Source organism: Podarcis cretensis (genome assembly GCF_951804945.1).
Source record: "Podarcis cretensis genome assembly, chromosome: 7".
NCBI lineage: Eukaryota > Metazoa > Chordata > Lepidosauria > Squamata > Lacertidae > Podarcis > Podarcis cretensis.
The window spans coordinates 9,496,493-9,523,153 of NC_137176.1; the positions used below are offsets into that span (position 1 = coordinate 9,496,493).

General features: G+C 43.6%; 1 protein-coding gene and 1 long non-coding RNA gene across 2 annotated transcripts; both read right to left on the bottom strand.

The window, feature by feature from the left end:
* Positions 1-1,143: 1,143 nt before the first annotated feature.
* Positions 1,144-25,588, bottom strand: ANKS6 (ankyrin repeat and sterile alpha motif domain containing 6). Its single transcript, XM_079983949.1, has 16 exons — positions 25,070-25,588; positions 23,482-23,978; positions 20,146-20,190; positions 19,676-19,880; positions 17,786-17,892; positions 17,470-17,618; positions 16,473-16,677; positions 16,010-16,059; positions 14,509-14,721; positions 14,078-14,243; positions 10,517-10,686; positions 8,401-8,590; positions 6,822-6,889; positions 4,670-4,786; positions 3,680-3,773; positions 1,144-1,754 (listed from the first exon to the last, which is right to left on the bottom strand). The coding sequence occupies exons 1-16, from the start codon at positions 25,423-25,425 to the stop codon at positions 1,705-1,707; spliced, it is 2,682 nt and encodes an 893-aa protein (XP_079840075.1). The 5' UTR covers positions 25,426-25,588; the 3' UTR covers positions 1,144-1,704.
* LOC307220274 lies at positions 11,735-13,018 on the bottom strand. The gene is made up of 2 exons (XR_013840808.1): positions 12,315-13,018; positions 11,735-11,974 (listed from the first exon to the last, which is right to left on the bottom strand). It is a non-coding gene; the product is annotated as an uncharacterized lncRNA (long non-coding RNA).
* Positions 25,589-26,661: the final 1,073 nt, after the last annotated feature.

Genomic DNA, 26,661 nt, shown 5'->3' on the forward strand with positions numbered 1-26,661 from the left:
AATTATGTATTCGTCCCATCAGTGCGGTCAACCTGGCCAATACTTTTGCTCACAAATCCTTTCCAATCATGGATATATTCTTCTGTTTCATGCAGCTTTCATTCAAAGAACTGGCCAGATTCACACCTGCTAGCTCCAGCAATGTTGCAGTCTTGAAGGTTCCCTCCTAGTCAATTTACTGAGCCCTGGTCTTGGGTTTTAGTCCTAAGCATATTTACATGGAAATAGGTCCAACACAAGTTGATCTGTCACTTGCTTAAACTGCAGTCTTACAATCATGTTCTTCCCGGGTATGCTACCTTTACAAACTATACTTTCTGTCTTCTGCCTGCCACTGCCAGTTTCTACCTACTGTCATGTATACACTAGTAATTTCTCTCCACCCCTGTGGGCAAGATTCCATATTTGCCTCTAGAACAGTATCTAACACTGCATGCCTACTCAATGAATCAGTGGGAACTATAATCCTATATACACTCACCTGGAAGTACAGTCATACCTCGAGTTGAATGTGCTTCAGGTTGTACGCTTTCGGGTTGCGCTCCACGGCAACCCAGAAGTAACGGAGAGTGTTACTTCCGGGTTTCACCGCTCGCGCATATGCAGATGCTCAAAATGACGTCACGCGCATGCGCGGAAGCAGCAGAACGCGATCTGTGCATGCGCAGACGCGTCTTACGTTCCGTTCAGGATGCGAAAGGGGCTCCGGAACGGATCCTGTTCGCATCCCGAGGTACCACTGTAAGTCCTACTAAACTCAATGGGGCTTTCTTCTGAATAGAAATAAGATAAGCTGCAGCCCTATACACCCTAACCTAAGTTTAAAAGGTAAGAACTATTTTTTAAAAATGTGGCAGGTGATCTCCCCCACCCCCTTGGGCTTCAATAGGCCTACTGGCAGGGGGCAAAATGGTGTGTTCACTTATGTACAATATTTTGGTACATAAACTTCAGTAAGCACACAGCATCAGCATCATCATCACCACACCTTTTCTCCAAGGAGCTTAGAGCAGCATTTCGATTTCAAGATGCATTTGTCCCTACACTTTGTCTACAACAGATGTGTTGGAAGTTGTGAATAATGTGTACGCAAACCCGGCACCCTCAAACACCAACCTCCCAAGCATGAATACAAAAGGCTGGTTGCAAATCATAAGTTTTCTTTAGTTAGAAAAAAAAAATCTTATTTGAATGTTCATCAATACAAATTGTGTTTGGTGCTTCACAAAAACACGCCTTGGGCACACGTCAGTGCACTTGACTCCTTACAAAAGACTTGCAGTTTCTTTTAAATTTAGATGCCTGCATTATCACAATATGCACAGTCAAGTCTCAGGTGACTATGGCAGACTCCAGTGAGTTGCAGTTACTTCGTCGTGTCCTTCCTCAACACACTTTTTTTTTTTGCTGAAGCCACAGGGGTTTGGTTCAGATTCTCATTCCTGCACTTCTGTGAAATGACCCATACATGTTCTTGCATTACATTTCACTTTTGAAAGTCTTTCACGGCCTTCAAAGTATCAAAATACCTAATGTGTAGTTTCGGCTTTGGGAACAGCTACTTAGCAGAATGAAGGGTTTTTTAAGTTGTTAACAAACAATCCTTCCTGCGCATTCTGTGAAAAGATGTTGCTGTAACAGGTACACATGATACTTTTTCTTCAGGGCACTGTGGCGAGGTAGTGGGACACCTTGGTTCAAAAACTACCTCTTAGTAGGAGAAGGTTCTTGTGGCCTCACCCAGCATCCAGGTGCTGCAAACAGAAAGGAATTCATCATTAATTGTTTTGTTTTAAAATGCAGAAGCTGCTAGATATGCATAAAGTATCTATGCACGAAGTGCTGGATTTAAAACAAATATTTACAAATACATTTTGGAAAGTGGTTTGTCTGTCTACCTGTCCGTTTGTTCTCTATAGGTTTGGCCATTAAGGATGGGCGATACCTGGTTTTCAACATTGTGATGTAAAAAGGTAAAGGTAAAGGTACCCCTGCCCATACGGGCCAGTCTTGACAGACTCTGGGGTTGTGCGCCCATCTCACTCAAGAGGCCAGGGGCCAGCGCTGTCCGGAGACACTTCCGGGTCACGTGGCCAGCGTGACATCGCTGCTCTGGCCAGAGCCAGAGCCAGAGCCAGAGCCGCACACGGAAACGCCGTTTACCTTCCCGCTGGTAAGCGGTCCCTATTTATCTACTTGCACCCGGAGGTGCTTTCGAACTGCTAGGTTGGCAGGCGCTGGGACCGAGCAGCGGGAGCGCACCCCACCGCAGGGATTCGAACCGTTGACCTTTCGATCGGCAAGTCCTAGGCGCTGAGGCTTTAACCCACAGCGCCACCTGCGTCCCTTAACATTGTGATATATCAGCAGCTAAATACAGTGATATGCTGGTATGTCTGGAATGTATCTCAGCTGCTTCTTCCTCCCCACCTTAGTGGAGGAACAAGCAGCCGAGATACATTTCCCAGCCCTACTAAGCAAATCCCCATACCGCTCTGACTCACACATGCCAGAGGGGCACGGGGCTTCCTTAAACTGTTCAACTGAGCAAGCCCTGATACCGCTCTGGATCACGTGAGCCGGAGGGGCATTGAGACTTCGTTGAACTGCTCAACCAGCTAAGCAAGCCCCAAAACAGCAAACCCCACTTAGTACACCAGATCTGGAATGTTAGGGGTGCTGTCATGAGGATGGTTCCAAAGGGAAGGTTTGAGTATATGCAGTTTCATGTATATGTGGAAGCCTTGGAAGTGAACTGTCATGTAAAATGTGATCGTACTGCATCTCCATATATCAATATTATTTCCTGGTTTTATATATATATATATATATATATATATATATATATAATGACCTTTTGGGGGGGAGGGGGATTAACCAAACTACTGAACTCTCCCTTGAGAAGAATTTATTTGTCCATGCTTTTTTCTGGTTTTTAATTCATTCAGTTTCAATCATAGAATTGTAGAGTTGGAAGGGACCCTAAGGGGTCATCTAGTTAAACCTCCTGCAATACAGAAATCTCAACACATGGTCCCCTATCCAATTACAGAAATTTTCCCTATTTGCAAGGGAGGCAGGAAATATATAAGATATAATGCTATGTAATATCTCCTTTGAAGTGTGAGTTATCAGATGGAAGACAGTTTGCACATACAGGGCTGTCTTTCAAAGACAAACCCCACCATGATCACACCTGTTTTCAAGGAGACTAGCAAATATGTAAAACCCAACTCAAAGCACAATTTCCTTTGAAAATGAGATATTGGCATGAAATTTGACCTATGTGTTCTGGATAAAGATGTGTTCTGGATTTCAAATTTGTGTTCTGGATTTCAAATTTAAACCCATCTTCAGCTCTAGATTCAGTTTCAAGAGGGCCAGGAGTCAGGTCTCTCAAATACTATTTTATTAGTAACTATCAGCTTCATCCCCAGTGTTGATCAGGAATTGTAAGAAACAAAATAATAACAATCTGTAGTTTTGAAAGGTTCAGTCCACCATCTTGATTCAAAATGGTGTCTAATTGAACGCAAACATAGAAAACTGTTCCTTCATCTCAAGAACCGAAATGCAAAATTTGGTTATGATATCGTAAGAGGTGTCCAAATGCAGAGCAAACAGGCAAACAACTTTCCGAAATATATAGCAGATAAATAAATCACGATCCTATACTTACACTGAGGTTTTCCAGGGCTAGTGTTGCTAACACTGCTTTCAAATGAAGAGTGAAAGTTGTGTATGGTCTCCTGTAAAATTTTTCTTTCTCGGCCCTGTTGAAAACCATAGTTAGAGCAAGAACCAAATGCATAGTCCATGTTTAAATCTATCAATGCAATCATTAGTAAGAGAAACTTCAGCTTGGTTCTTTAGGAACACATGCCAGGAAAGGTGTTCATGTTTGCTGGTAATGGTGTCAATGAAATAACCTTGTTTGCTCCAGTCTGCTTCCGGCACAAGGTAGTCTGGTTTGGGAGTGTACAACCTTGTGACCCAGCAAGCTAAACACAGCCCACTGGTTATATATTATACTGTGATGCATCTGCTACCCTCTATAGTAACATTTTGGCAGAATTTTAAAGCATTCATACTCATCCATGCACTTGATGGCTGAAAGATGCTGTTTTAGACAACCTTCAATAATTTACCTGCAGGGATAATTAACTGCTTTCAAATGTTTTGTATTGCTTTGGTGTTTGCTGCCCGGTTCTCGTTTGAGAGGAAAAATCTAAACAACAATAATCTTGTTCTGCAGTGGCAGAATCATGTTAATAGGGCAAACTGCTGACCTGGAAAGAACACTTTCCATACACTTGTTGCCCAGCAGGAACTGAGAGTAATGACTGGGTGCCAATGACTTCTGTAACTGGCCCTGCCCACATAGCAATGAGCCTTGAAACATTGCAGAAGCTTCAAATCTGGATTTCCAGTATGCCAAACTAACCCCAGTAATATACAAATTGTTGGCAATGAAGGCTGAAGTCAGAAGAACTGTAAAGTCCCTGAGCCAGCCCACTAGGGCAAAACTCTTTGGCGTTAAAGCAAAGGACCTGTGCAGTCCTGAAGTCAACATCTTCTTCTCTGAGCACGCTCTATCAGATGTTGAAAAATCAGATTCTCAAAAGCAGAGAAAAGCAACACTTTGAAAGTAAAATATATTCTGAAATACCTTTCCTGCATTCAGCTCAGAAATAGCTGCCAGAATTTGTTGTCGAGAACCATCAGTTTTAATTCCCAGTTCCTTCAAATCACCATCCGTGAGGGTGAGGAAAGCCTCCATATCCACCTGCGAAACAGAAATCCGCAAATGCATTTTCTCTCTTCTAATTTATGAAGGAGACGCTGAGCTAAGAGGCAGAGAGAGCATTTTACACTCTCCCCTCCATTTTGGCTCCAGCAAGACTTAAGTTCCCATAACAGTCTGAGGAACTGCTGCTACTAATTTTAGCACTATGCGAAGTGCTAGTCTGAAGACCTAGCAAAATAGCAAAGGAAGTCTCTGGATCAAAACTTCTCTCTGCTATTCATTACATAGGTGGCTTCATGGAAGTCATTCTCGGCCTCAGCCGGAGATAATAACCCTGTTACAGAGATATTATAAGGGTCATGGATAATGTATGTGAAATACTTTAAACACCCTAAAGCACTATATCACTATTATTATCTACACTAGTGGCCAAAATTGTGGAAACCTTTTCTTTTTTTAGTAACACCATAAAATTATATATCAATGGAAAGATAATTTAATGAAGAATGTAATGCAACAAAGTTGGTTCAATTATCTGTATTCTATCAAAAGTTATAGCCAAATAACCAGAAAAAGAAAGCACAACTTGCTTAGGTTGATATGCAGTAGCTTTCCTACAATGTAGCCAATGAGCATGAGTGTTTAGAGAGCCAATCAGGTGTTATGAGCCATCAAACTTTGGAAATACACTTTCCCCAAAAGGTTTCCACAATTTTGGCCACTAGTGTATGCACCAACTTGAAGGAGTCCCAAGCTTGCTCAGACATATGCAAGGTGAAATATATGGGGAAAGGGCCATAGCTCAGTGACAGGCTTTGCTTGGAGAGACCTGGGTGAATATCCAACATCTCCATGTAAGACTAGGGCAGGACTCTGTTGGAGCACGACTATCTGTCAGTGTAGACAGATGGACCAATGGTCTGACTCAATATAAGGCAGCTTTCTAAGTCCCTACGGTCAATACGTTTCTGCCATTTGTAACCAGACACTTAAAAACTAGGAACATACATCAAAAAGTTATATTGATTGAATGTTTAAATGCCGTTGCATGTCTGTGGCTCACTGAAATAGTTAGAGAACAGGTTCTACTTTTGACTAGTTTTCAAGATTTGCAGGAAAAGATATCACAACTGTAGCAGCAGGCAAAATAGCAAAACACAACTGTATTTCTAAGTAATTCTAAAATGTTTACACAGCAGTGGAATATGCTTAAATGAATACTAAATTGTTATTCTATCTGAGCGCAAAGGCTGAAAGCAACTTACGCCCAAAGCTTTTGCACTTTCATATTGGGGGCACTGACCCAGAATATATATATTATATTTTCCTCCTTTATGTTCATGAAATATCACTTACAGTCAATAGAAGTCATTCAAGCAAATGGGTGTAATTCTTTATGTAAGTTTTGAAAAGCCACTTCCCTTTGCTATGTGGTGAAAATGGAGCGTAACCAAAGATAGCTGGACCAGAAATACTGGCTAGTTTGCTTTTGCTGTTGAAGCTGTGGAATATGGAGACTGCCAATGATATTATTGTCCTTTACCTCTTAGGAGGCCTAGTTGTCCAATCACAAAAATAATAGCAGATTTGAATTCCTCACACCGAAAAACGTATTTTAAAGCTCCCTTACTGAAGAAATGTGCAAAAATTAAGTTTCACTCCCTAAAATGACAAGCCCTAATCAATGAAACTAAGAGAAGAACCTGAATAATCCTGGTGTCATACGGTCATGATGTAATTTTTGTTCTTATACCAAATTTGAGTGTGATTCCATTTTGAAAATTTCTTCTAAGCTGCCTTAAAAGCTTCTCTGGGCTATAAGGAAGATATAAGTATTCTTAACAAATAAATATTCAAAAATACAGCCTTGCATTGTTGGTGACTGCTCTGTGTTCCCTTTTAAGAACACTGCTTCTGAAAAGCCAGATAATAAAAATCTGAGATCATAATTCTGTAAATAAATTTCCTTATTGACCTCCATGGCCTAATGATTCTTCATGATTTGAAAGTTTCAGCCAGCCTCACAGAAAGCATTAAGGAAAAGAACAAATAAAAAAATTATACAAAACTTTACCTCCTGCTCTTCAAAAATAGGCTGATACTTCTCCAGTGAGAGTTTTTTAAGGATGCCTGTGAGTTCATCTTTAAATAAAAAAATGAAATAATATTAATCATTTTGACAAAGGGCAGAGAATACATATCTTTATCAATATTTCAAACTAATCATGCAGATGCAAAGATCATATTAAGTAGTCTGAACAGTGATTTGTCCCTGAACTTTTCCTGTAACCCTGAAAATATTCTATGCAAAACCTTCTATGCAATGCAGAGCATAATGGGTCTTGTGATTGTCCTTTCTCATACATACATGCACATGCATACACATAAACAGAGTATTTATAGAAGAAAGGCCAGTCCGAAGATTTTAGTTTACCCCTGAAATTACTGGGGCCTGCTCCAAGTACTAACACTTATGGGAAAGGCAGTAGGGTGTCACAGCTGAGAGCCAGGGAGGGTGATCGTTCTCCAAGTCTGTAGCAGCACTACCACAGTTCTTTCAGAGCTAAACTAGGCTTCCTGAGAGGTAAAGTGAAATATACTCAGAGTCGAGAGTGAATTCCATGCTCTTTATTCAGCTCATAGTGGTGAGGAGGAATGGAAGTTCCCCCAGAATGTCTGCTTTATATACATTATTTACACAATGGGCCCCACATGATTGGCTAATTCCGGGATTCTCCTGTAGGCCAATCAGGTTGCGGATTCATTTCCACCTGGAGCTGGATTGGGTGGCCCCTGTGGACCAATCAGACTGCTGCATTCTGGATCCTATTGTTCTAGGACCAATCAGACTGCTGCATTCTGGATCCTATTGTTCTAGGGCCAATCAGACTGCTGCATTCTGGATCCTATTGTTCTAGGGCCAATCAGACTGCTGCATTCTGAATCCTATTCAACTCAGTACATAACATAAAGGGTAGACGAGTAGGAGATAACCACACAGCAATTACTCCCCTCTGCCTTCCTTTTGCTGGATGGGAAAGTTCTACCTACTTCAGGATGTGCATGTTTGAAAGCAAACCAGTATTTTTTAAAAAACAGCTCCTATATACTGAAAGGGACGCGGGTGGCGCTGTGGGTTAAACCACAGAGCCTAGGACTTGCCGATCAGAAGGTCGGCGGTTCGAATCCCCGCAACGGGGTGAGCTCCCGTTGCTCAGTCCCTGCTCCTGCCCACCTAGCAGTTCGAAAGCATGTCAAAGTGCAAGCTGATAAATAGGTACCGCTCCAGCGGGAAGGTAAATGGCCTTTCCGTGCGCTGCTCTGGTTCGCCAGAAGCGGCTTAGTCATGCTAGCCACATGACCCGGAAGCTGTACGCCGGCTCCCTCGGCCTGTAAAGCGAGATGAGTGCCGCAACCCCAGAGTCGGTCACGACGGGACCTAATGGTCAGGGGTCCCTTTACCTTTACCTATATACTGAAAACTTGCACATTTCTGTGACAACCCTTCTGCTGCAGCAGTTCCTTGCCCCATACGTGCTGGTTTCTATTTGCAGAGCGTTTTTGACACAGGAGGACATCCAAATGCACAATTCACATTCTAAGTAGTACAGTCCAGGGAGATCCTGCTGACGGTGTAGCCGGGGACTGCTTACCTTCATCTGTCAAAGTTCCACTGCTGGAGCCACCGCTACTTTTCCCTTGCCTGTGAGAAGAGGAGAGAGAGGACTCTGCACTTTGAACCTTGGGGGATGCAGATGGTGATGGTGACGGCGTAAGAGTTGGGGATGTGCTTTTAGAAGTAGACGAATTTTCAGATGGAGGCTTTTTGTTCACATCCAACTTCTGTTTTTGTTAACAATGAACAGAAGAATAAATAATCATGTGGTTAATAATAATAATAATAATAATAATAATAATAATAATTCATTACTTATACCCCCTCCAGTCACTCTGGGTGGCTTCTAACAGAATATTAAAAACACAATAAAACATCAGTGGTAGGCTTTGGTACCACTGTTTTATTTTAATGTTCACATGAAGTACAAGGACTTTAGCACATGTTTACTTGGGTATTTTTATCTCCTTACATAAGCAGACTCTGTGGTAATTAAAATGTTCCTCCTGACAAAAATATATTTGGCAATTGGCCTTACCGACGGTGTATTGGGGTGATTCACACGATTGGAATATGAAGACATCTGGTTATAACCTTTCACAGAAAAAGCTGTTTGTGCTTTAAAGCAGAGGTTGTGTTCCACAACATGCATGTATGTTGTCTTGCAAGCATCCTGCCACTTCCCTCTAATGACCCACACAGTTTCCTTTCTGGACTAGTGCCAGAAACACCCATATAAATTACTCTAAGGGTCTCAAGGAGTTGGCCAAATTGAATTCAGTGAATCCAACGCATTTACGAATGGAAAACACACCATTTCTAACATTGGAAAGCTTTAGACCTGTCTAAACTTTTTACCAGTAAATCAGCTGCCTGAGAGGGTAGCTCTAGATCTATACTTGACCCTGAAATAACAGTGGATTTCCCATGTTGAGATACCCCCTTCTTCTAGTAATATCTAAGCACTCTGCCCTTTTATGACATCATCACATCATGAATTTCCCTACTTCCACTCCAGATCATTGCTTACTGCTGTTGGCTAAGGCTTAGAATAGGCTAACTGAAATCGATGGGACTTAAAATTAATCATGACTAACCTGTCCTATTAATTTCAAAGGGTCTACTCTAAACACAATTTAATCTGGATCCAACAAAAGTGGCTAAATGTGCCTAAATGTTATCTGGAGGGGTGTTCAGTCGGGCCAAATTCAGAATGGTGCTTCACTTTGCAGTATAAGCCTCAGAACATGCTTGCTACTCTTGCCTGAGAAATTCATCTCCATGGTGAGGACTTGTATCCTTTTTCTGCTGGGCATGAAGTAGTCTCAAAGACAAATAGCCCATAGGGGGGAAAACGCAACATCGCTGTCCCCATTCTTCTGCAGCTTCTTGTAGCCACTTTGGGTAAAATAAGCTAATAATAATAATAATAATAATTTATTATTTATAGCCCGCCCATCTGGCTGGGTTTCCCCAGCCACTCTGGGCGGCTTCCAACAAAATATTAAAATACAATTGTCTGTTAAACATTAAAAGTTTCCCTAAACTGGGCTGCCTTCAGATGTCTTCTAAAAGTCTGGTAGTTGTTTTTCTCTTTGACATCTGGTGGGAGGGTGTTCCACAGGGCGAGTGCCACTACCGAGAAGGCCCTCTGCCTGGTTCCCATGTAACTTGGCTTCTCGCAGCGAGGGAACCGCCAGAAGGCCCTCGGTACTGGACCTCAGTGTCCGGGCAGAATGATGGGAGTGGAGATGCTCCTTCAGGTATCCTTCACATTTAGTTTGACTCTTAGTAACTGGATAACTGGCAGCCCTTCCAAGGGTGTTCCACTAGTTGTGTTGATAAACCCAGGTCACAATCCAGCTGATATCGCTGAGTCCTGGATTACATCCTTAGTTTGCATCCTGACGAACCGTTGGCATCATCAATTTGCTTAAAATGCTAAAACTCAGATGTTATTTGTTCCTTCTTCCCTATATTCATTTTGAGGACATTCTCATAAACAGATATTAGCTTTATGTCTACAGGCCAAAAGACTTCAGTAATTGTAGCAATATACATATATGCCGTGTGACTGAGACGGGAAGTCTGCAAATCAAGCATGCTTCACTACTTCAGCTCTAAGCTACGAGAAATTTAAAAGACTCAAAAACCTTTAAAATGTGTCCATTGCCAATGGTCTGTGCACTTTCCACGTCAGGAGGGCAGGGTGAAGGAGTTGGGCCTATTGGCACTTGCTGTTGGCTTGGTTTATGTTCAGGAATACCAGCCGCTTTCTTCCTCTGAGCAGCAATTTGAGACAAAACACTATCGGCACTGCCACCTAACGAAAACACAAACCCCAATCTTACATAAGTCAAGAATGTATTAGCAATTTTATTATTCTAGACTGAGAACAATCTCATTTCAACATTTTCAAGCAACATTAAAAGCATCTGTTTACAAAGGAAGTGTCATTAAAAAGAAGAGGAGGTTTTCTCTCTATACTGTATTTGTTCTAGTCTGTCGTCATGCTGATGATGAACTGTGCAATGTGAAGGAAGCATAGGAGACAGGCAGGCAGTGAGGTCAGTGAGTGGCAGGGTGATGCAACCAAGAGGGGCTTCCTGTGAAATGACAAGCAATGTGGGGGGGCAGAGGAGGCAGTGGTGGAGCAGAGCAGGAATGGAAGATTAGGCTGAGAGCCAATGACTGGTCAGTCAGTGAATGGGGATTTAAACCCCAGTCTTCTAACACTCTAGCCACAACACCACACTAGCTTGTTAACAATATATCAGAAAAGACACATCATGTTATTGCGAGGACAAGAAGGCAAGAGGCCTTCTGAGTCATCAATGTTGAGAACAGAGGCCTTGTTGAATTTGAAAAGACTTACTTCTGAGTAAGCGCGGTTAGGATTTCACTGTTAGTCTGAGACCATTCATAATGTGTACTGAATAAAATACCATGTAAAAGTTATTCACCCTTTACGTTTCTGTGCAACGATCACCTCTCAAAGTCATCCTAGGGCATTCAACAGTTTAAAGCAGTGCTTTTTTATTTTTACTATTGCCATCTGGCTAGCTCCTGTAAACAGCCTGACAGCTTGTTTCATAAAGCTAATGAGAATCTATTGATGTCATCACATTTGCGTGATTCTGTGCATGGGATTTGAAAAGAATGCAGACATGCAGAGCTTTGGAGACGTGAGATTAGGCAGTATAAGAGGGACCTGCAAAAGAAGATGAGAATGTATTCCTACTAGGTGGTTCGGGGTATCCAGCCATTCAACCACCAATACTTTCCTTCATCAGGCCATTCCATCCTTTCCACTAATAGTCAATATGTGCATGCTCTGAGCATGCTCAGTCTTCACTGGGGTATTTAGGGAGTGTTTGTTTATAAAATGTACTTTTACAAATCTTGCTGTTACCCCTATCCTGTTTCTCAGCAACTCTGTTTTGGCTACAATCCTGTTAGCACTAAGAACTAAAGAGTGATCAAATCTGAGCTCTTAAAAAACAACAACCAGAAAATAAATATCAAATTACTTTGAGGATGAGAAGGACAGAGGCACTGAGGCTAATAAGAGCCTGATACATGTAATTTTTGAAATGCTGTGTTCAAGTTAACTGAATACAGTGGTGCCTCGCAAGACGAAAAGAATCCGTTCCGCGACTCTCTTCGTCTAGCGGTTTTTTCGTCTTGTGAAGCAAGCCCATTGACAGCTTAGCGGCTTAGCACTATTAGCGGCTTTTAGCAGTTTATCGGCTTATCGGATAAGCAGATAAGCGGCTTAGCGGCTTAGAAAAAGGGGGGGGGGAAGGGAAAAAAACCCGCAGGAACTCGCAAGACATTTTCATCTTGCGAAGCAAGCCCATAGGAAATTCGTTTTGCGAAGCACCTCCAAAACGGAAAACTCTTTCATCTAGCGAGTTTTCCGTCTTGCGAGGGATTCGTCTTGCGGGGCACCACTGTAACTTTATTCAACAAGCATGGTGGTATGTACAACACATTCGCAGTGCTATCACTACTCCCTGATTCACTGGCCTCCTTTAGTTTTTTTGCAGTTTCTGACCAAGTTCAGACCTTGAAGGCGTGTTCTGCAGTTAGGGCTCACAGACAGCATTCTAGTAGAAGCACCATCACTCATCAACAGCTTGACAGCTGTGGAAAGGAAGCCACCACAGCTTTTCTTGTTCTGACCCTTCCTTGGCCCAGATCCCATCATCCACCTTCCTCACCCACCTACCTGTTGAAGCCAACAGCGCTTATGTTTTACATCACAGAAGATGGGAGAGCTTCGGGCAAAAGCGATCAGGAATGAAGAAGGTGGAAAAAGTTGCTGCAGTGTAATGATCTAGGAAGCCTCACTACTCATAATGTTCCCTTGCCACCTGATATCTTCCACACCCTTGCGCAATTATATCTGAGACTTCTCAGCTTTCCTTAGTCTTCAAGTCCTGCCTGATCAGAATGACATTGCCCAGCTGTTTTGGTTGGGAAGTGTGTGTGTGTGCACCTTTAAACAAGCACAAAGCTGGCAAGTAAAGCTTTGTCTAACGACATGTGCATGGAAAAGTTTTACAAGCACAAGTTTCAGCAGTTGAGGTTCTGGGGAAAGCTTTACCAGTTGGCCTTCTACTTATTCTGAAGTTCTTAAATACAAAGAAACTCTACCAGAGATCTTATCCACCTAGATAAGAACTTATCAAAAATGTATAACTTGCTGTTGAAATGGAATACTCAGGATGAAACGGTGAAATCAGCAATGATTAAATGGGCACAAGATATTGGTTATGATATTATGTTTGCTGACTGGGAACAGTTATGGACCACCGGTATCAAATTTACTGCATGTAATGCTTTAAAAGAAAATATTATGAAAATGATCTATCGGTGGTACATGACCCCAGTCAAGCTTGCAAAAATTTACCATTTGCCTAATAATAAGTGCTGGAAATGTAATGAGACTGAAGGCACCTTTTATCACCTTTGGTGGACCTGCCCAAAGGTTAAAGCTTTCTGGGAAATGATCTATAATGAAATTAAGAAGGTCCTTAAGTGGACTTTTCCTAAGAAACCAGAGGCTTTTCTCTTGGGCATGGTTGGCCAATTGGTGCCAAAGAAGGATAGGATTTTCTTTATGTACGCCACTACAGCAGCAAGAATTCTACTGGCAAAGTATTGGAAGATGCAAGAACTACCCACTCTGGAAGAATGGCAAACAAAGGTGATCGACTTCATGGGACTGGCCGAGATGACGGGCAGAATCCGTGACCAGGGGAAAGAGTCAGTGGAAGAGGACTGGAAGAAATTTAAAATATATCTTAAAAACAATTGTAAAATTGAGGAATGTTAAGATGTCAGGGGGTAAGAGGTAAAGAATTGCAGCAGTAATCAAAAAATATTAAAGGAAACTTTATGAAAGGGAATTAAGACAATGGACCTAAGGGTTGCTAAAGAACCATTAAACAAGGATGCAGGGATGGGGAGGTATGGGGAAGTCAAAAGAAAGAAGGGTATGAAATTATGATTTTGAAGCTATATTGTTTTATACTGTTTTTATTATCTGTCTGAAAAATGAATAAAAATTATTATAAAAAAAAAAAGATAATGATGGGTCTGTTTATGGGCATTACAAAATAAGTGCACAATAATTTCATGTTCATTTACAGGCTTTGGACAAAAACTTGTCAGGCAAAGAGATAAGAATCAATATATAATATAAGCACCTGATTTATTATGCATTTCTCCACCATGTCTGCTTACTCCGCCTATGCTGTTAGATCCACCAGAAGAGTGGGGGGAATGGTTGAAGTTGCTCGAGGTGGAGGGAGTAGCAGGTCTTCTTGCAAAGGCTGATAGTTTAATGGGTCTAGTACCTCTACTTAAGGATGCCTAGAAAAAGAAATGAGATGCAGCTTTAACTAAAGCTGTTCACGAATATCTGAAAAATAGAATTATCCACTCTATTTCACTTACATGTACATTCGGGAAAGCCTAAATCCCTACATTTAATTGAGCAGAAGAAAAGCATTTTGTTTTTAAAAATCTCAAGCGCACTACAAAAACATCAACAGGCCCTCTGGTTTAAAGGAGAATAAAACAATGTGTTTGAAGAACTCTTTATGATTAAATGAAACCAGGTAGGGTATTATTTTACTTCTCTTCCTTTGTCGGAACTTCCGCCGCCATTATTGTCAGGACTGGTCGCTCGGTGTGAAAGGCCAAGCCTCGTTTGCTCTCTGCTACCATCCTTGCTTGGTTGCGTCCTGTCAGAATTCCACAGCTCAAAACTTGATGGGGGCAAGAAAGGTGGAATGACAGCTTTCAGTTTGTCGTTAGGCAGCCTTGTAAATGGAGCCCCACTTCTTAGCTAAGCCGGAGGTGTGGGGTGGAGGAATAAAGAAAGCAGGGATTTTTTTAAATAGCAAGAAAAATAAGGCAATCACAAAGAAGGCAATTCTGTGTACTCTTGTTTACAACAAAAGGACAATAGAGAGGAAATAAACAAACTTTAAATCAAGCATTTACATCCAATAAATTAGAATTTAGGCTGCAATCCCCTACACAACATCCCATTTAAAGGTAAAGGTAAAGGTACCCCTGCCCATACGGGCCAGTCTTGACAGACTCTGGGGTTGTGCGCCCATCTCACTTAAGAGGCCGGGGGCCAGCGCTGTCCGGAGACACTTCCGGGTCACGTGGCCAGCGTGACATCGCTGCTCTGGCGAGCCAGAGTCGCACACGGAAACGCCGTTTACCTTCCCGCCGGTAAGCGGTCCCTATTTATCTACTTGCACCCGGAGGTGCTTTCGAACTGCTAGGTTGGCAGGCGCTGGGACCGAGCAGCGGGAGCGCACCCCGCCGCAGGGATTCGAACCACCGACCTTTCGATCGGCAAGTCCTAGGCGCTGAGGCTTTAACCCACAGCGCCACCTGCGTCCCATTTACCTGGAAGTAAATTCCACTGAATTCAATGGAACTGACTTCTGAGCAGGCATGCATAGGATTGCATTCTTAGCTATAGATGCTGCTCATAAACATAGGTATTAATCAACTTAAGTAGACCCAGCAACATAAACACTGAACCAATGAAACTGAACACCATTTTATCACTTTTACCAATCCTTTAAGGTGGCAGGACCTCCATTTTGGAATTTAATGCCCGCTGAATCAGACAGGTGCCTTCATTGTACATTTTTCGGCACCTACTGGGTTTTTCTTCCTTCTGGGAAGCCTACCCAGGTGTGTAACTTTAATATGTAATCTTGATACATGGTTTTAATAAGCGTGTCTTGTTCATTACAGATTTCTTTTTATATATTCATGTTTATGTGACTTGTCTGTAATATTTTTTCTTATTGGTATTTTAAATGACTGTTTTCGACTCTTTATTGCAAACTGCCTAGAGGTATTTTCCTCTAGTAAGCGGTATATACATTTTGTTAAATAAACAAAAATGAAAATACTCAGAGAATACTGATCAGCGCCGTGGCTTCTTTTTGGGGCGAGGTCTATATAACCTATCTGACAATAAAGTAATTGTTAATAATAACAGAGAGAAGGACATTCATGATTCCTTTTGGTTCAAATCTGTTTTAGGGCAAGAGTTGCTAGAAAATACACCAAGAACTTGGAGCACCAGCAATACTCTGACTTACCACTGTTGTCAGCAATTCGTCATCCTTTCCTCCCTTTGTGCTTCCTATACCTGAATAGGGGAAAAACCCTCACATATAAACAATGCTATTTTGAATCAAATGACTAAACCATGCAAAGTTTAGCATTTCTGAATAAGCCAGCATTTGGAAGTATTTGAACTACAGTATGGTTAGCTGGAAATCAAAAGCTTCTAATCTGCCACTTGTGGATGTGAAAAAGGAGAATGCATCTCTGCTTGCAGTTCATTCACACAGTGAGAAACCATGTTGTCCATTACAAATTAACTGGGGCAGTGTGATAGCTTAATAGTCAATATACACATTCAACCCGTCTCTCGACACCAAACAAAAAACATCTTTTTAACAGGCTTTCACAAAAACATCCCTTAAAAAGTTTCCAAAACCTTCCCTTAGTTTTGGACAACTTCACATCTGTTTGAAAAGAATGTTGAATAATCTTTACCATTAGCCTTGCTCTTTGTTGCCCAAGCTGTAATGGCATCATAATTTACACTGTTATCACTTGGTAACGTGGCCTTCATTGTGCAATCAAATGGCGATGCTGACTCTTCTGGAAAAGGTACAGCTGGATTGATGGAGAATCCATGATTTAAAGTCTGGGTCAACTTCAGCTTGCGAAATCTATTGGACATCCTGTTCCACCATGACTAGATAATAAAAGATAATGATACAGGTGTTTTTTTAAAAGACAAATAATTATGCATAATGATATATTTTAAACACTGATAAATAATGCGCTGAATGACCTGGAATTTATTGGTGTTGATTTTTTTAAATTAAAAACAAAACAAAACTCCAAAAGGTCTAGACATATCCACATCCCTTTTCCTGCTGTGTAAATCTAATGCAAGAGTTTGTTGCAGAGTCCCTTCCCTGGATTAGCGCTCATGAAGAAGAAGAGGAGACTTTCCCTAGGAACCAAGAACAATGAATAACCACAATGGTATGGCAGCAGAACATTGTTCAGGAAGCACTTGTGACAGTCATCAGTTCTAGGGTGGTTTCATCTGTTGTTGTTGTTGTTTAGTCGTTTAGTCGTGTCCGACTCTTCGTGACCCCATGGACCAGAGCACACCAGGCACTTCTGTCTTCCACTGCCTCCCGAAGTTTGGTCAGACTCATGTTTGTAGCTTCGAGAACACTGTCCAACAATCTACGTGTTAACAAATTGTTAACAAATTGTTTCATCTACATGTTAACAAATTGTTCAGGATGAGGAGCTTCGCCAGAGTTGCAGCTTTATGGGAGCAGTTGGAACCCAACTGGCACTTTGTGGGACCTGATCTTTGGCCACACTCAGTTGTGGTGCTACCATGTAGCAGAGAGTAGGTTAACAGATTTCTCATCGAACAAATTTCCACAATGGGCAAAAGTAAGGCAGCTGCTAGATTCTCCCAGCTGAAGACAATGCCTTACTGAAATAAACAAAATCTGCATACCCTCAGTCCTCCCTTGTCATCAGGCAACACTGGGATATCTACAGTTTGCTTATTTCTTGAAGAAGTCACAGCTGATTTGTTGTTCTGCTTGCTCTTTTCTTTATCCACTTGCATGCAGGCTGAGGCTAGCAACCGCACGAGTTCCGCATCTGAAAAAAAAAATCACACACAAATTTCCTGGAAAGAATTATCTACGCCACAAGTGCATCAGCAAAAAATCAGGCTCTTATCTTATGGGAAGTACTCCACCCAAAAGACTCTCTGTTGTTTTTGCTGCAAGACTCCAAGAAGGATACCCCACTAGAAAAAGAAGTACCTGGATCGTTCAGCAGCATTATCAGGTCAAAGGCTGTATATCCATTTTTGGCACGCAGGTTGACATCAGCTCCTTGATTTAATAAATACTTAACAACTTCTTTATTTCTTCAAAGAAAACAGAAGGTAAGTTACTTATATATATATACTCGGCTCGGTTAGAAGAGGGTACTAGAAAGGTCTGAGAATTTGCCTGCCTGCCTCTTCCCTCTAAAAAAGGTAAAGGTACCCCTGCCCGTACGGGCCAGTCTTGACAGACTCTGGGGTTGTGCGCCCATCTCACTTAAGAGGCCAGGGGCCAGCGCTGTCCGGAGACACTTCCGGGTCACGTGGCCAGCGTGACATTGCTGCTCTGGCGAGCCAGAGTCGCACACGGAAACGCCGTTTACCTTCCCGCTGGTAAGCGGTCCCTATTTATCTACTTGCACCCAGAGGTGCTTTCGAACTGCTAGGTTGGCAGGCGCTGGGACCGAGCAGCGGGAGCGCACCCCGCCGCAGGGATTCGAACCGCCGACCTTTCGATCGGCAAGTCCTAGGCGCTGAGGCTTTAACCCACAGCGCCACCTGCGTCCTCCTCTTCCCTCTAATCTCTCCTAAACATTTGTGTGTGTTCTATTAACAACTGTTTGTTGTGCTAAGGCCCCCTTATATGGCCCAGCTACTTACCAACTGATCTAGCCCTGATCGGTTTGCAATTCAGCTCAAGAGTTGTCACCAGGATTTTAGATACTTTTGCAACACACTCAGTATCCAAACATTGCTGTCTCGGGACCAGATTTGTTGTCCTAGTACCTATACTGTTTGGTTGAGACAAGAACCCTTATCTGCACCTGGAGTTTTCCAACAACAGCTCTTGTTAACTTTCTGGCATCACCCACAGATCATTGTGAGTTCCATCTTCTGGAGGTAACAACCCTGGTACTATGTACCTGATTGCTTATACCAGGATAAGAGAGAGAAGAGTGAAGAACTCCTAATATTGGCATAAGTTAGTGAGCCTCCATGATTTCACCCCAATCCATTCCTTTAAAAATATTTATCTCAAAAGTAAGATCAGAGTTGCTAGCAGAAAAGAACAGATTGAGTAAAGAAGACTAAACAGAGTGATGAATTTTTGGTTTTAGGCAATGCACCTTGACATGGCCTAAACCACAGATGGGACATCTATAGCCCTCCCAAAATTGTTGGACTCCAATGCCCATCAGGCTCAGGCAGCATGACCAATGGTCAGGAATGATGCAAGCTGATAAACGTTGGCTTTGCTAGGGAAAGTGTCTAAAATTAACTGTTGGTTAAACTGATTTGCTCTTATGGGTGACCACCTAAACAGTTATAATATTTTCTCTTCCTAAAACCGTTTTGTCTAAAACTAGTAACATGCTATCTTACTAAAACTTTAAGTAAAAGCATTGTTTGTTTTGGGGGGAGAAACTGGTCTGAGACCCTGTTATTCACCCCACAAGCTGATGCCCTAACACTCTGCTCCCTACATAAGAATGATAGGTTGGGTTAGTAAAAGTCCAAAATATTAAAAGGGCTGTTCAGGGGAGGCAGACAGAGAGAGAAAATATATCCTTTGGGTGGCAGGGATGAGGAAGGGTTGGATGGCTGGCTAACCTTCATTCCCCATGCCATCACAACCTTACAGTTCCTGCCTACATGCTTTCAAATGTAATAATAATGTTATGTCCACTGCACGGCCATAGGTAGGTGGGACAGGAAAACAACCCCAGTTCTTGGCCCACCTACTCCTAGTCATTTTCAGGGGCTGTAATATTATACCTAAACATGGGCAGGAAATTAAAAACCGGAACACAAATACACCTCCTTGGCAGTGGTAACAAGACTTATCTTACTCCACACTGGGAGGGGGTGAGAGAAGGATATTTACCCATGATATGTGGCCTGCATAAGTGCTGTCCAGCCATGGATAGTATCTTGCTTGTCAATATCCACGTTTCTTGAAACAAGCAGCTGTACAAGAGGCAACTGTCCAGTTACAGCTGCAATCATCAGTGGAGAAGCACCGTCATCGTTAATTACATTGGCTTGTGCAGGGTCTTCGTCTGTAATCTCTTTAACCAGCTGAAAATTCCCTGTGGAGATGGTTAACATGGTTAACAAAGGAAGAGCTCAGGAAGTTAAAAGGTTTATTTTTTAAGTGCCAAAGGCATTAATTCTAACTGTATGGGTGAGACTGAACTAAGCTGCTTTGTGCACCTGAAAGAGGTCCACTGAGCTACAGCAATATGAGCGGTCATTTGAAATAGCCAAACCTTTGGGCTCTTTCCTACTAGAATGCCTCTAGTTACTATACCCAGGAATACATCAGATGTGTTAGAATATTTTTAAGGACCTTACCCATTTTCAAGGCATGGAAAATATCTGGTTGCCTCTTCTGTTTATCTGGGGGTGGGGAGAAAAGTATAAAGTTTATAAAACAACTGCAGCTGATGCTACAACAGCAAATAACGCAATGTATTTTAAGTAAATCGTTTGGCTTCAAAATTTGTGTTTTGGTTTATAAACGACTGAAAAACAACAACCCAAAGTAATGAGAAAATACTTGGGATAGTGATGCTGTGTTGCTCATCTCTGAAGCCAGAAGGTTTGTTGAGGTACCATTACCCTCCTCTCGCACTGGGGTACCATTTCCCAAAACATAAGGTGAAAATTTGCAAGAACAAGAAAATTAGTAATATGCAGCTATCAAATATTGATAGCTGTGTATTATTGGCATTGCAGCTACAGCAATGGCTTGCCTCTCTCCAAAAGGGTATGGGAGAATGGGATGCTAACGTCCAATACCAAGATGAAGGTCTACCAGCTTGCATGCTGAGCACGCTGCTTTATGGAAGGAACTCGCAGGCAACTTACACCTGCCAGGAGTGAAACCTCAATGCCTCAATGGGATTTTAGGCATCCCATGGCAGGACAGAGTCTCAAACAAAGATGCACTCTCCCAAATCCACATTCCCAGCATGTTCACATTCCTGCCTCAGTGACTAGTAGGAGCATCAGCCGTGCCATGTGCTATTTCCCCTGGCATGTGCCTGGAGACAGGCAGTCAGGTCGTGCATCTACAGTATAGCAGTGACTGGTGGAGGAATGATTGCTGGGAGGAGCACAGAGGGAAGAAACGCCATGGTGCATCTGCAGCAGCACAACCGGACGCCTTCATCTGCCCCAGGTGCAACAAAACATGTCTCTCCTGCATCGGCCTTTACAGCCTCAGCAGGTACTGTATCCTTCCAACAGTTTGACCCCATCCACAAAGGCACACTCCTCACTGTCTCCCCTAGAAAGATATTGGTAGCCTTGAACAACAGAACCTTAGGACATGATTCAGCCCTTCGCATGTCAGGGGAAATAGCACAGGTATGTTTGTACATTCTAGACTCCATGCCAGGCTATACCAGATCATTCAGTACACCCGGAGTGTACAAACACCCTCAAGCTGTATGTTGTGAGGCAGGCAGGCGGGGAGGGAGGATCCAGCAGAATGGCATGCTCTGGCCACCTCCATCCAAGTGTTGAGGACCCAGGAGGCCTGAGCACCCATTTTAGCCAGCTCCTTTCTCCTATAATCCTATCCCCAACCCTACTAAGCACAGAAGGCTTGGGAGGAGCTTTAAGGCTGACTCCAGTCTCAGCTCCCCCACCACTGCAGCCTTGCATATGGCAGCATCCTATATGCAGCCTGTCCCAGAGCAATTTGTGGGTCTAGGCCAATAAGGACTCACAGGGGTGTGGATGCTCTATGGCAGGGTACAGAGCGAAACTCTGAATTTAGTAGTGATGTGCCTTTTCCCAAGGCATAACAAGCCTTACCAGAAACCAGCACAGCAAGCCTGCAGCCCGCGTAGAACTTGAGTCCTATACTCCTGAGAGTCATCTTTTGTACTAATGAAGCCCGTGAGATGTCAGACTTGCTGGATCAGGGAAAAGACAGGAGAAAAGGAGAGGAAATACCAGTATTGAAGAAGGCAGAAATTCTGATTGTAGAGATGGAAAGAATGAAAGAGCTAGCTGAAAGAGAAAAAGAAATAAAAGGTTAAAAATATATTGGCTACCAGCACCCTTCTGAAGGAGGGAGGAGAAAAAGATGGAGGGTGGTGCTTATTGTATGGTAAGATTTGATTATTTACATCACCAGTCTTTCCCAAACTACTGCCCTCCAGATGTTTTGGGCTCCAACACACACACCCCTCAGCCAGCATGGCTAACTGTAAAGGATGATGAGAGTTAGAGTCTAAACCATCTGCAGAGTACCAGCTTTGGAAAGGCTGCTCTACATAAGTCAGGTTGGTACAGTTTTTCTCCACCTTAAGTCTGTTGTCCAGATTCTTCTGTCAGAAACACAAGAAGCTGCACTATAGTGATTGACACACATCTTGCTCAGTATTGTTACACTGGCTAACAGTTGCTGTCCAGGGTTTTGGACAGATGTCTTTTCAAGCCCTACGTGGCAATGTAACAGGTTTAACCCGGTACAGTTTGCATGCAAAGCACTGCTCTTTCCTTAGATCAGGGTTTGGATCGAATCATATCTTGTTTACTGCTTATGTACATTCCTACAGATGCAGTCCCAGGACAACTACTCCCTTGGCGTAATACTACTACGCCCTCCGTTAAAGTTCATTCAAGAAATTCTCAAGTTCTTCTGCCATGGAAAAAAATTGGCTTAAAAAAAAAGAGTATGAGGATTTTGAAAAGAGACAGGTTGCTAAAATACAGAAAAGAACAAAAGGGGAATGAAATAAAAGCCAAGACTGGAAGCTGAAAGCAACAATTTAAGTCCATCAGTTATGGACTTAAAGAAACTCCATGCCCAAGTCCTCTGATCCAGCAATTCCTTGCAAGTGTGGGAGCTCTGAAGCTCACATGGTGCTTCCCTTTTTCCAGAAGCATCTTCATATATTTTAAGGGAGGGGACTCAACTGATCATAAAATGGCCCCCTCCATTATAGTGAATGACAAAGCCCCCTCATGAATAAGCACTTTGTGTACAAAAACTGTGGTCATTTCTACAAAAGGAAAATAACTATCTAGTTGATTATACATCATGTAAACATACTTCAAATGAACGGATTAATCCATCAATCAATAATATTTGCTGGCTATCCAATTAACAATGTCCTCTGGGCAGTTTGCACTGAATTCCAACAACTAAAACATTAAAGCATCTAAGATATTAAGAATCAATCAAGTCAATTTATTGCCTTAAAAGTAGCAAAACAGCATTTAAAAACTGGCAGCAATAATCTGTTCCAAGGACCGAAACATAGTTCTGAAAATTCAGGGAGAATACAAAGGTATTCAGCTGGTACAAAAAGGTTGACAACCAGAATCTTGTTTGTTTTCTATTAGGAATAACAAATCATGTATCACACAGGAGCACTAGATGGTCCCATAAGGAGAGACCAAGGTTTCTTGTGAGCCTGAGAAACTGGACCGCTAGTATTCCTCTTTATAAACAACTTTATTATTTGAACTGACTGCTTACCCCTTGCATTACAATGTCTTGAGAGCTAAACACCCCTCTCCTGACATTATTAGTGGGCATAATATGGCCATAAGGACAAGACCTTTTGCTATCAGCCATCAGTCCTGCCAAGAAAATCATCCTTTTTTTTCCTTTTTTTTTTTGTAGTCAGGGTTTCCCAATCAAGAAAATAACTATGGCGAGACCCATACCTGTTTGAGGTCTAACTGTTGTTAAAGGTGCCAAATAATCCATCATATCTTCATGTTTGAAGTCAACAGATATTTCATATGGTGTTTTATGCAGTGTGTTCAGATGATCGGGATTGGCTCCTTTGTTCATGAGCTGCTGAGCCAAGCTCACTCTTCCACTAACAGCCGCCAACATTAGGGGGGTCCAACCCATAGTTTTCACGGTATAATTACAATCCGCTCCCCAGTCCAACAGAAGATGGACCACTGCCTCATGCCCGTGCTGGACAGCTGCCATAAGGGGGGTGATAGCTGGCAATTCCTCTTTGTTGTTATCCCAGCTAGTACTCAAGTGGTCGTAATTATCAACATAAGCGCCCGATTCCAGCAACAACTTCACCACACTGACATGACCACCCCTAGAAGCCATTGTAAGTACGCTGGCTCCCAGTTTGTTCTGTGCATTAAGGTCAGCGCCGTTTTCTAGCAAGATGCGAGCCACAGTCAGATGTCCAAACCTTTGATTGGGGGAAAAACGAGAGAGAGAAAACGTTATGATACCCAGTAGGATGAAACTGCATTGTTTGGATTTAAGGCACTCTTGCCTTAACAATGCAGAGAAACAGTGTGGTGTCATGGTCAGAGAATGGGATTTGAGCGGGTAATTGCTCAGTTCAAATCTCATTCTGACCTCTTAAGTGAGGCAAACCTCTTGTTATGGTCTGCACTTACAATTTTTTCAGGGGGTTGAACCAGATGACCCTTGTGGTCCCTTCTAACTCTGCAATTCTCCGCTTCTCTGATCCTAAACCTCCACTGCCTTGTGGGTCATATTCCGGAAAAGGAAAGGCTAAGTGCTAAACGGTACACAAATCCAGAGCAGAGTCCCTAAGACGGTTGGATGGCGAGTTGTACACCTCCTTCGGGCAAACTCCTGCAGCCACGCTGGTGCCAAACGTACTGCTCTGCTTTTCTTCATCCCTTTGGCATCAGCGAGGCCAAGAGGACGGTCCTGTTGTCTGGCCCATCCAGGACCTCCATACACATTGCCTAGGCTTGCGCCTCAGGGAGGTCACTTTGGTGCTGCGAACATAGCAGTTTTGATTTCACTTTTGGAGGTGCATTCCACTGTCTTTCGAGACAGAAGCATGCCAACAACAGAGGGTTGGACTAGATGACCCTTGTGCCCCTTCCATAGTTCGATGATCCTTCTAACCCACACGATGCACCCAAGCAGGAGTGCCAGTTTGACCCTGCCATGCAACGTGCAAGGCCCTGGCACCAAAATCTGTGGGTGCCCAGCCTCATCACTGGGGAATTTTGTGGGTGCCCGCAGTGGCGTAGCATGGGTTGTCAGCACCCGGGGCAAGGCAAGTAATTTGCGCCCCCTAACCCGTGGATTTGCGCCCCCTAACCCGTGGATTTGCCCTAACCCCAGATGTTGCGCCCGGTGCGGCCGCCCCCCCTGCACCCCCCACACTACGCCACTGGGTGCCCGGACACCCAGGAGGTTGGGACCTATTCACAAGGGTCGGGAAACCCGGCCAGCATCTTCCCTCGCATCCCGACGTTGCACAAGACCCGGGCCTGGCTTTGCTCTCGCCCTGACCTGGCCGCCTGCATGAGCGGGCTCCAGCCGCAGTGGTTGCGGCTCTGGACCGAGGCTCCCCTCCGCAGCAGGAAGCCCACCAGCTCCTCGTGGCCGCCGGCCGCCGCGAACTGCAGCCCCGTGTTGCCGGCCTCGTCGGCGCAGTCCACGGCCACCGAGCCCGGCGGCAGGCCCGACGCAGCAGCTCCAGACCCGCCGGGCGCGGCGGCGCAGCTGCCGGGCTCCGCCGCCGCTTCATCGCCGGCCCCGGAGGCCGCCGGCGGGCCCAGCAGCAGCCGCCGGGCGCCCTCGCAGTCGCCTTGGTCGCAGGCGCGGAGCAGCAGCTGGGCGCCGGCCGCCACCCCGCACTCCCCCATCCGCGGCCCTCGCGCTCCGCCGCCGCCGCCGGGCGTCCCCCTCTCTTGGCTCCCCGGCTCCGCTCGTCAGAGGAGGCGGAGGAGCCAGGCAGGGAGGGCGGCCGTCTTCTCCGCACAGTCCGGCCGGGAAGGGAAAGAGGAGGGACGGCAGGCGAGGCAGGCACTGGGGTGAGGCCTCCGGGCTATGACTGGGGCTCCGCTTCGCCACGGGGTGAAGAAGGGAGCCTCGCACAGCCCGACGACGACGCCAGTTTGAGTTATTCATTAATTTGGCTTGTTAAATTTGGCTTAGCGCCTTCCATCCCCGAGAGGGAGAATAGAACCCTCGTACAGCCAGCGCTGTTCTGCTGCTGCTTAAATATATTTACGAATTAAAATTTGTATACCGCCCTTCATCCGGAGGTCTCAGGACGGTCCGCTACAGAAAACAAACGAGAACACAAAATGCAGAATAAAAAAAAAGCAAACCAATAAACATCCCCCTTCTCACAGCCAACACCAGATTGATTGATTGATTGATTGATTGATTGATTGATTGATTATTAAATTTGTAAACTCCCTTCAGCCTGAGATCCCAGGGTGGCCTGCAATAGAAAGAAGTATAAAAGGAGAATGCAAAGTATGTAAAAAAGTGAAAACAACTCAACAAGCCTACCCTCCCACGGCCAATGCCTTATTTATTTGTCTATTTATTTACTTATTTAGTATACTGCCTTTCATCCAAAGATCCCAGGGCTGTCTGCAACAGAAAAGCAATCCACAGGAGGTAGTGGCATTCGCCCTGTGGAACGCCTTCCCATCAGATGTCAAGGAAATAAGCAGCTATCCTATTTTTAAAAGACATCTGAAGGCAGACCAGTTTAGGGAAGTTTTTAATATTTAATGCTGTATTGTTTTTAACACTCAATTGGGAGCTGCCCAGAGTGGCTGGGGAAACTCAGCCAGATGGGCAGGGTATGTATGTATGTATGTATGTATGTATGTATAAATAAATAAATAAATAAATAAATAAATAAATATTATTAATATACAATATGAGAACGCAAAATAAACAATCAACGAAAATAAACCAAGAATTGGCCCACTCCTTAAAAGCACATTTTAAAAGCCGCAGAATGTCCATCAGCTCCAATGCCTGGTTGAAGTGAAGCGTTTTTTGCCTAGCGCTGAAAGGTACATAATGAAGGTGCCTGGCGAGTCTCCCTGGGGAGAGTATTCCCCCAAGCAGGGAGCCAC